The sequence below is a fragment of the Pteropus medius genome, unplaced genomic scaffold (genome assembly GCF_902729225.1).
Source record: "Pteropus medius unplaced genomic scaffold, Ma_sr-lr_union100, whole genome shotgun sequence".
NCBI lineage: Eukaryota > Metazoa > Chordata > Mammalia > Chiroptera > Pteropodidae > Pteropus > Pteropus medius.
In genome coordinates this window covers 24,336,065-24,346,813 of record NW_024349800.1, presented here as the reverse complement: position 1 = coordinate 24,346,813, position 10,749 = coordinate 24,336,065, and the positions used below count along the sequence as shown (strand labels likewise).

The following is a 10,749-nucleotide window of genomic DNA, read 5'->3' as shown; positions in this document are numbered from 1 at the left end:
GCATTCTTAGCTGATCATTGTTTTTAAGACTCTACATTTTTAATGCAGCCGAGTGTTAAACATTTAGGTCTGTGGAACAATGAAGAACATATAGCTGTGATATATAAATTGTGATTGGAATACATCTTAATAGGTTAAGAAGCCCTTTCCAGACAAAGAGTGTCACTGTGGATCATGCTTAGATTGAGCATGTTGATAAGATAAATATCCAGGTATCTTTGTTTTTCATAGAATATATATTCCATTTGTCCTCTGGTGTCTTGTTTTTAAAAATTCTGTTCTTTCTTGACTTTGGTTAAAATGATTACACACCAATGCTTGGACTCATTTTCAGAAAGATATAAATCTGTGTAAGCACCAGGATAAATTCAAATGTTGTGGTTAAACCTGTATTTAAACACATTTTTCTAGGGCCTGAATGTTTTTAAATGCTTAAACATTGAGGATAGGGGAGATTTTTAGAATGATTCTTATAATTAACTATTCAGTTTTGTTTTTTATTGACTTAAAACCCCTCAATTAAGTCTTTTAAAACTACAATAAAGATATATATACCCATAACAAATTAGTGTTAATTACACTTATAAAATACAGCATTTAAGTCTTCTGATAAACCTTTTCTAGCAGTAAAATCTAACATTTTACACTGTAACAAATTTAAAGCGTAAACTATTCCACTTGCCTCGTTGTTTTCTGCCTCCATGCCTATTTTTCTATGCAAAAGCTTTATGTCAATTTACTTTTTGAGCCTTTTAAGACCAAACCAAATTATTCCTTCAGCACATTTTAAACAATCCCTTAAAGACTTCTTTTTCTTGGCTGTTTCCAATCTTGGCTTATCACTATAATATTTCATGCTCCATGCTTCTGAAAAAATTCAATATTCAAGAACAAAGTAATCCATAGCTTTACTTCATTTCAGTCTTTTTATGTCCTAGGGCTGTCCCAACTCAATGACCCAGTTTTTATTGTGTCATATTTCCCTGTCTGTGGCTGACTGTGACCAGCTTGCCTAATCCTTTTCCCGTCTCTTATCAGTTTTCCCTTAATTCAAAAAAAATTTTAATTCTTTGCACTTCTCCTTTTGCAGCTTTTAGATTTTTTTTTCCCTCCTTGGGAGATTCAGAGTTCCTGTGGTAGCTACTCAGAAACACAAAGATGAGTGAGTAACTAAAGTCCATAAGTCAGAAATTTCATTATACTATCTTTAGAATTGTGGGTTGTAAATGGCAGAAAGTGGATGTTATAATTTGGCAATATGCATCAAGAGTCCTTAAAAATGTTCAGATCTTATGATCCAGCAATTTAACCAGCTTATTAATTTAAAAGAATCACCTAAGGTATGGAAAAAGCTATATACATGAGATATTCATTACAATGTATGTATAAAAGCAAAAGAAGAAAAGACACATATCTGGCAATAGGAAAGAAGTTAAATTACTATCTATCTACTTGATGGAATATTGCATAATCACTTAAGATGACGATTATGTGACTGTGTAGAAAGATGGGTAAATGTTTGTAATGTTCTCTGAAAAGCAGGATACATAGATGATCACAACTATGTTTTTAAAAAGCATTTACAAAGGGCAAACTGCAAAGAAACCTGACATTTTCTAATAGTTATTTTAGGGTGGTGAAATTATAGATGATTTTTCTTTCCTTTATTCTCAATATCTTGACCGTTTAAAATTTAAGTTTTTATTTTCTCATCTTAACTAATAAAAATTAGGAATCAGCTAGGTAGGTTATAGCAAATAAAATTTATAAAAGACCATTTCAGATAGAGCTCTATTTAAGTCCAATAATCTAACTTGGGGGAGGGTGCAATAAGACAATTAGTATGTCATTTTGTTTACCATCGAGTGTTATCCTCAAAAGGATAAAAAGGAAAAAACTTCCAATACTTATTTTAGAACATAAAATAAAATTATTTTTTAAAACTTTAATAGGTTCTACTCAAGTTTATTTAACTGTCACTGAATTTATCCAGGCCAGCTTGTTCTAAAGTTACTTCAAGTTCTTCCTCTAGTCCAGCCCTTTCAATCTATTTTCTACACTGTCTTTGGAGAAGTCTTTCTGAAACCTAAATCTGTTTGTGATATTTTACTGTTTAAACTATTCAGGGATTTAGAATATTAGAATCTTCAGCTTAGCTTACTAGCTTCTTCCAAGCTTCTCTACTTTATTCTGTGCCCTTTCTTCTCATGCACCCCTCCTTCCAGCTTTACCATACTACATGTAATACCTGAAAGAGTACTCAGTCACTATTATTTCTGTTTCTTAATACTGAAATTAACACAAAATATTCAATGTGATGAAAACCAGGATCTACAACCAAGAATATTTTATTCAGCAAAGCTATCATTTAGAGTCAAAGGATAGATAAAGAGCTTCCCAGACAAAAATTAGCTAAAGGAATTTATCAACACCAAGCCAGTATTACAGGAAATGTTGGAGGGACTTCTTTAAGAAGTAAAAATATGTATCAAAAACATGAATAAAAAATGGTAATAATTACATATCTATCAACAAGTACCTCAAGTGGGAAATAATTAAGTGCTCCAACCAAAAGATAGTGTGGCTAAATAGATAAGAAAACAAGACTTCTACACATGCTGCCTGCAAGAGACTCGCTTCAGAGTTAAAGACACACACAGACTAAAAGGAAAAGATTGGAAAAAAATATTGCCTTGATGGACCTAGAGAGTATTACGCTGAATGAAGTCAGTCAGATAGAGAAAGACAAATATCACGATTTCACATACATGTGGAATCTGAAGAATAAAATACACAACAACAAAAACGGAAACAAACTCATAGATACAGAAAATATTTTGAGGGCTACTAGACAGGAGGGGTTTGGGGGACGTGGTGAAAAAGGGCAAAGAGATTAAGAAGTACAAATGGATAGTTGCAAAATAGTCATGGAGATATAAAGTGTAGCATAAGGGACATAGTCAACAATGTTGTAATATGTAAGGGGGAAGAGGGGTACTAGATTTAGTGGGGTGATCACTTTGTGAGTTATATAGATCTCTAATCACTGCTGTATGACTGAAACTAATGTTATTGTATACCAACTATAATTGAAAAAAATTCATTGAATTGTACAATTTAAATATGAGAAACTATTATATTTAAATAACATTGGAAAGTCTATAAAGTTATAAAATTAGAAAAATTAAGCAATATAAGAATGAGTAAGGTAAAGCATGGAAATCTTAAGATGGGTATGAATTATAGAGAAGAAAACTGGAAAAAACAATATTTAATGTAACTACAACTGTTTCTTAGTAAAATACATTACTCATAAGGCCACATTTCCCTATTTGGAAAGAAGAAATATTACATTTGTCCCCCCTTATCTGCAGTTTTGCTTTCTGTAGTTTCAGTTACCAGTGGTCAACCACAGTCCAAAAATATTAGCTGTAAAATTCCAGAAATAAATAATTCTTAAGTTTTAAATTGCGTGCCATTCTGAGTAGTGTGATACAATCTTGAGCTGTCCTGTTTAATCCTCCCCAGGATGTGAATGATCAATTTGTCTAGCATCTCCATTCAGTAGATGCTACCCACCCATTAGTCAGTTATCAGACTGTTGTAACATCACAGTGCTTGTGTTCAGGTAACCCTTATTTTACTTAATGGCCCCAGAGTGCAAGAGTAGTGATGCTGACAATTCAGATACACCAAAGATATGCCATAAAGTGCTTCCTTTAAGTAAAAATATGCATACAGTACAGGAAGATTTTGAGACCACATTCACATAACTTCTATTACAGTATAGTTATAATTATCCTATATCATTATTATTGTTAATCTCTTACTGTACCCAATTTATAAATTAAACCTTATCACAGGTTTAAATGTGTAGGAAAAAAACATAGTATGTATAGTGTTTAGTAGTATCTAAGGTTTTGGACATCCACTGGTGGTCTTGGAATGTATACCCCACAGATAAGGGGAGACTACTGTAGATCCCTTAACAAGATCCAATAATCACTTAAAAATAATGTTCAGACATCCAAGCAATTTTTTTCTTAACAAAATGTCCTTAAATAGGTTTTTCCTGTTAGCAAGGGAACATGCTCATTTAAGATCACGAATATAGATCCTTAGTTCTTACTGTGTATTAATAGACACCCTGGTTTTCAACTCAAGGTTCATGTAAATTTTTTGAGTATGAAGCAGTTCTTCAGTGAATAATAATTTAGTAGATGTGATCACAAGTATTAATGTGCTTAGTACTGTGCTCATTACATAGAAGGCTCTCTAATATGTATTTTTCTCCTTCCTTCCCTCGTAACTAATAAAAATAATAAACCCATGGCTCAAAAGAACTGTACAAGACAAGAATGATTCGTTGCAGATGTTAATAAAAATATTTTATAATTTATTGTTAAGACATTTTGCACACCACCATCACCATAAATACTGAATATGGTTTTATAAAAGTTATAATTTTGTGATAAAAATATTTCCTAAGTACCATGATAATCCACCTGTTTTCTTCTTAACTTCAGTGTAATAGATATGACTAGGGTTAGAATTTAACCCTAGCAGACATGAACATTTGGTGTCTTGGTTTACAAATACAGTCTAATACACCAGAATATTGACAAGCATTTTCATGTGCTTCAGATGTACTGCCAAGATATGGTTACCAACCAAGTTTAAAAGAAATATACACATTTCTAGTTACAGGTGCTAACTAGAAATATTACAATAAAGCTGGTAAACTGTGACCACCAACACAGAATTCTACACACCTGAGAAAGTCAACAACAACCTAAAAATTAAGATATTTGGCATTAGGTGGACAATATTAAGACTTTAGAGTTGACTTACTGCTTTCATGTACTGTACAGTCTAATCATTGCCCCCACATTTGGAGTTTTAGAACTGGAGGGTATACAATTCCAAAACCTGATTTGTCCTTTATCTCGTGCTAGATCTCTGTTTTCATAACTATTACAGTCTTCTGGAATAATCTTTAAGATTTTCACTCAACAGCACTGGGTCAAATCTCTTCTATACAGGATCTCATTGTTCTCATGCCTCCTCTATTTGCAGAGAGCCGGTCAAAGTCTTGGAGGTGGAAACGAGTTGCCAACTGATTTACCATTTTCCTCAAGGTAAGAAATGCTGAAACAACTTGGAAAGTAAGGAACATAGTGAAGATGATGTGTACTGCTTTTTCCAAGGGCAGATTCGTTAGGCCTTCATTAAAGAGCAAGAAAAGAATTAAAGGCAACTGCAATAGAAGGCTCAAAAGCCAAAAGCCAGCCAACTCAGGAACCTGCAGTGACACATATTAAGAGTAATCAGATCAGTGAAGTACACTCTTGTTTATACAAATAAGCAAGGACTTAGCACTACTGTGAACCTACAGTGTGAACTCTGTAATTCAAAAGGGTTTAGCAGGGCCTTTGCCCTCAGAGAATTTACAGTCTAGATTAGAAGAGAAAACTAACAATCCTAGAATAATACACCTTACTAAATAATTAAATGCACCACTTAGTGGTACAGACTAAACGCTACAAGAAATAAGACAAGAGAGTGATTAGGCTATGTAAAACAAAGAATTCAGAATATAGGCTTTTAAAGTTAGGTAGAAAAAGGAAGAGGCAACAAAGTAAGTAAGCAAAGATGTGGGAATCAACATGTCAGCCTGGAATGGATGCTTGGTTTAAGAAATAGCAAGAAATACAGTGAAACAGGCTGGATGGTGACTAATTATGAAGGGCCTAGAAAACCGTATACATCTTTAGACATCATCCTTAAGCTCTGGAAACTGTAAATGCTTAGGCAGCGTTGATGATGCAGAAGACATGTCACCAGCATAGGAAATGAGTTTATAATTTTCTCCCATTTTCTTATTCAGGATCCAAACAGACATGTTTAATTGACCAAGTATTTTCAATACTGATGAGCAGAGGCAAAGTTATCAATTCGTAAGTGCCTACTATTTTCAAGTACTTTATATAAATTATTTCATTTAATCCCAATAAATCCACGAAGTAAACATTTCCTCCATTTCACATATGAAGAAACCAAGGCTCAAGAGATTAAGCAAACAGACCACAGTGACAGAAGTGGTAAAGTTGGAGCCAGGCCTTAACTACAGGCCTTTGGTCCTTCCACCACATCTCACTGCCTTTTCCTTACTATGAAAACCTTATTGCATTTATGTGTAGCACTGAGAGAAAGTAAAGAAGAACCTACCTTTTCCTGTAGATTACCCATGTAGCCTAGATACAACCTGATAGCTTCGATTAAGGTTATTAGGATGATAACAGTGACCACAATGAATTTGTAGTAATCAGGCAAGATCGAATACTAAAAAAACAAAAATAAACATGTTTGTAAAATCTCACATATAGTAAAACTGACCTGAGATACAAAGAATACTAAGAACTTCAATTTTATTGACAATGTAACAATGCCAGGAATGCGCAGAAGAGACCTCAGTAGAAGTATTAAAGCATGGACTTACCTTCATCTGAAGCATCATAACGCTGCTCACCCACCAAAGTGGGAAAAAGTAAGTGTTAAAATAAAGTGACATCTGCAATGCCAAACTGGAAACCATTTCATTATCTACAGAAGAAATAGAGAAAAAAGGAACAAATTCTTCATCCTGGACTACAACTTTTAGTTCCTTAGAATAACTATTGTATTGGTTCAAAAAAACTTCAGATTTTAAGTCTATTTATAATAATTGCCAACAAAAGGAAATAGTCATCAAAATACTATTTAGTTCATATATTGGTTATTTGGGGGTATGTTTCATATTTTTCAATTAACTTTGTCATTCTGCCCTTACAGCTGACTTTTTTGCACACTACTGAAATAAATGTAGAATATCAATATGAATCCTACTGAAACACAATAATTATCTCCTTTGTAGAGTTCTAAGAGGCTATAAAATAAACACATAAAATACATGAAAGCTACATTCTCACATATAAATTAATCCCACACAAAAACTAATCTCCCTGAATTATAATTAGACACACACTCCTTTACAGCATACCACAGTCCCAGCCATTCATTAATACTCAGTTCAATACCACTTTTTTCATAAATCCTTTCTTGAAGTATTCTCCCACCTCAGTAGAAATCTCTTTGCCCTCTAGGCACTTATCACTCTAACTTGTGTATAAGAACTATTAGCAAAGAACCACACTCCCCTCACTCAAGACACAGTCCGGTGTCCTGAAGAGATCATGAGCTTTGAAGTCCAAGTAAACTTGGAACTCCCCAAACTCCCCTGTAACTCTGGATGCCAGACTTGAGATAAGTTATTTAACCTCTTTGAGCCTCAATTTTTTCATTTGTAAAATAGTAACATTAAAATTACCTCACAGGTCGCTTGTGAGAATTAGAGATAATACAGAAATGATATAAATATTTCACTTTAGCAACATGCCTGGCATTTAAGAGGCACTCAATAAATGTCTACTTTCCATTTCTTTCACTTGTATACAGGTTCAATGTAAGCACAAACACCACTTTACCCAAATATGAGACCCTCATAGAACCTAGTATCTTGCTTTACACGTGGTAAATATCAAATATGTGTAAGCAGAAAGAATAAATTAATGAACACAGTCATAAGAACATTATCAGTGTAGCCATTCATGATACATGGGTTTCATTTATCTAAGGCTGATTATATAATATGTTTCGCTTTTATGTAAGGGAGAAGGGTCCTAAAATAAGAATTTTATTTTTTAAATTGAGCTTTTATGCATCCTAAATTTTACTGAATTCTAACAATTTAAGAGCAGATACGTACTTTGAAATCGATTGCTTTAATTGTAAGAATTCACAAAGGCTTTAAAATAAATTAAAAACAGATTTAAAATTTTTTCTCTACAACTTAGCATTTTATCTGTCATTTAATAATTTTAAAAATATAAGAAATAATAATGTTCTCACAGCAGTAAGGTTTCCTTTAGTTCCAAGAATATGCCTGATTATTAAGTCTATTTTTAAAATTGTTATTATGACCTACTTTTGTTTGCATCTGTTTATTAAATTACCACTGATAAAGGAATTAATTCTTAAAATCTGTAAAATCTGAAGGCAACTCACATCTTAGGAATTTTTTCATAACAACAACAGTACAACTCTTGGTCAGCTGTGGACATGATAATGATACACTTTTAATTACAGTACAAATAAACCTACGTCAGACACATACAGAAGAAATTAAGAAAAATGATAAATTAAGCTGAAATTTTTAATAACTTTGGAGCAGAAAATATAGTCAAATTTTGCAAGGAAGTTTTTGTTAAAAATTTTGTGCATGAGCATCTTAAGAGTTATGCCACGTCTGTATTTCAGTAGATAAAACTTATAATCGTGAAATTGAAAATCAAGTTAATATGTAAATGAACCTGGAAAGCACAAGAAATGAATTTACTAAATTTTGCAAAAGTACAAGTTGAGTTCTATAAATGGAATTTAAATTGAAACATTATATAATATAAATCAAGGGTAGGAAAACTACCAGCCAGCTGCCTGATTTTGTATAGCAAGTGAGCTAAAAATGGTTTTTCTCATGTTTAAATGGTTGGGGGAAAATAAAAAAATATTTTATGACATTGAAAATCATATGAAATTCAAATTTTGGTGTCCACAAATAAAGTTTTATTGGAACACTGCCATGTCTATTATCTATAGCTGCCACAGAGACTTATGGTCTACAAAGTTTAAAATATTTACTATCTGGCCCTTTACTGAAAATGGCTGCTGACCCCTGATACCTTGTGTCATCAGATTTTAGAGCCTATTAATCCTTAACTTTAGAATCAGAAATGTAAAAACCCAATTTTTCATATTATGTTTTTCTCTGTACATCCTAAATCATGAAGAGGCCTAAATTTGGGGGACAGGCAAGTAATCAGTTGAAAAAATGCACACTATGAGAATTCTTTACCTTTCTCTGACCCTTAAAAACAAACAAACAAACAAACAAAAACCTATACCAAGCAAGAGGAAAAGATTTCTACTTCCAGCAAAGTTCGGTGATAAAAACTACATGGGTTTGGTTGACAATATGTTGTCTATCATCACGATTTAAGATGGGGAAACTGTTTTGGAGTAAACTGTCTTCTGACTTGTCTTATGTTGAATGTAGTAGCATTGTGATATTCTGCTACGAAATTCAGAGAAAGAGTTTATACAGGGAGGGGAAAGAGAAGGCAGGGAAAGGGAGAGTTCTGTTGAAAGTAATGCTAGTGTAGCCACTGTTACTCTGGAGTGGATAGTGATTTAAAATGACTCATTAAAAAAACTTCTTTCCATCTCTTCTGCCAGAAAACCGCCTTGTGGTGGAACGTACTTGTTCTGCTAGGAAAAGAGAAAAGGAAAAGAAATTTTATTGGTTTGGGATATAGGCAGTGGGACGGGGCGATTCCCTCCACCCAGGCCTGAAAAGTCAGGGCTGACGCCGCAGAGGAAAAGCAACGCGAGGCTTCGCAGACAGCGAGGGACTTGACATGTGCTGCGGTGGCAACTTTTATATTTTTATTTTTTGAGGAACGCTAACGCCACATCAGTTGCCCTGCTTTCAGTTCGCCAACCATGCCGCTCCTTGATCAGCACAGGACTGGCGGGGGGATCAAGGCATAGATACGACCCAGTCCCAGCCCATGACCTGGCCTATCCTCTAAGGCGCTTCCCGCACTGCGGCGAGCCAGCTGAAGGCGAAACCACCATTTTAGGTACGGGCAAATCTGGCCCCTCCAAAACCTGCGCCTTGGTCCTTGGCGGGCCACACTCACTCCCTGCTCTGAGCCTTGATCACTCACCCGGACCCTCGGTATACTCTGGCCCGGTCCGGTTGGAGTCGCTGAACACGGTCCGGCTGAAGTTTCCCAGCCGCAGGCGAACCTGATCCGGCAGCTCCATGCCCAGGCTTCGGTATAGCTCCCAGCTGCGTCTGCAGGAGCAGCAGCGTGCTGCAGTTCCCACGGCAACCGGGTGGTGCTAGGGTCCCCCACGCACGCGCAGCCTCACAGCCGTGTGAGGCGCTATTTGCGAGCCCGTGCACTGGAAGGTAGGGATGAACAGAAGGCAGGTTTCCGCTAAATCCCTCAGGCGGGTGCAAAACGGCATAGTCCTTAAACCTGTTTTAAATCCCAATGTTTAGCTCCTATGCCAGAAATATGTATGTATAATATATAATATTCCTAATAATATATATTCACTATATGTATATAGATACATGTACATACATACACACATTTGATGGACTACATTGCAGCAGCTTAAAAAAACATGCTTCCAATGAATATTTGATGATAAAGATGAACTTTAAGTAAAATAAAAAAACAAATAAAACTAAATAGGAATAAAACTAGCAAAAGTGTGTGTGTGTGTGTGTGTGTGTGTGTGTGTGTGTGTGTAAATATGTGGAGAGCAGAAAGGGAGAGGAGATAGCACAAGCACTGTGGAGTTGGGAATGACAAATCCAGGAAGATCAGTAAAGCAAAACTTGCTTAAGGAAACAATAGATCTCTCAAATGAATTTGGGATACTGATTAGAAGCCAGTGGCCAAGGCCGCTGCTGCTTTTTTAACTTTTTAAAAAAAATCTGAATATGTAATTAAAACTTTATTTTTAAATAAGTTATTAACTTTTTAATTATAATTGGCATACAATATTACATTAGTTTCAGGTGTACAACATAGTGATTAGACATATAAGTTACGAAGTGATAAAGTGATAAAACTA

The 10,749-nt window shown here is 34.7% G+C and overlaps 1 protein-coding gene across 3 annotated transcripts; it reads right to left on the bottom strand.

The window, feature by feature from the left end:
* Positions 1–4,362: 4,362 nt before the first annotated feature.
* On the bottom strand, positions 4,363–10,004 carry TMEM17 (transmembrane protein 17). 3 transcript variants are annotated; one of them, XM_039887035.1, is made up of 6 exons: positions 9,825–10,004; positions 9,356–9,363; positions 8,104–8,149; positions 6,500–6,603; positions 6,229–6,342; positions 4,363–5,302 (listed from the first exon to the last, which is right to left on the bottom strand). In XM_039887035.1, exons 1-6 carry the CDS (start codon positions 9,922–9,924, stop codon positions 5,024–5,026), a joined length of 651 nt encoding a protein of 216 aa, XP_039742969.1. In that variant the 5' UTR covers positions 9,925–10,004; the 3' UTR covers positions 4,363–5,023. The 3 variants fall into 3 exon arrangements, with proteins under 3 accessions (XP_039742969.1, XP_039742970.1, XP_039742971.1); XM_039887036.1 differs by having other exon boundaries at positions 4,475–5,302; positions 9,356–9,360; XM_039887037.1 differs by lacking the exons at positions 8,104–8,149; positions 9,356–9,363 and having other exon boundaries at positions 4,475–5,302; positions 9,825–9,999.
* Between the last annotated feature and the right edge of the window lie 745 nt (positions 10,005–10,749).

Coding starts and splice junctions, on each gene's coding strand:
- TMEM17 (XM_039887035.1), bottom strand. CDS start 9,924: ATGGAGCTGCCGGATCAGGTTCGCCTGCGGCTGGGAAACTTCAGCCGG. Junction 6,604..8,103: donor TATGAAAAAATTCCTAAGAT/GTGAGTTGCCTT, acceptor TTTCTTCTGTAG/ATAATGAAATGGTTTCCAGT. Junction 5,303..6,228: donor TGGGTAATCTACAGGAAAAG/GTAGGTTCTTCT, acceptor GTGTCACTGCAG/GTTCCTGAGTTGGCTGGCTT.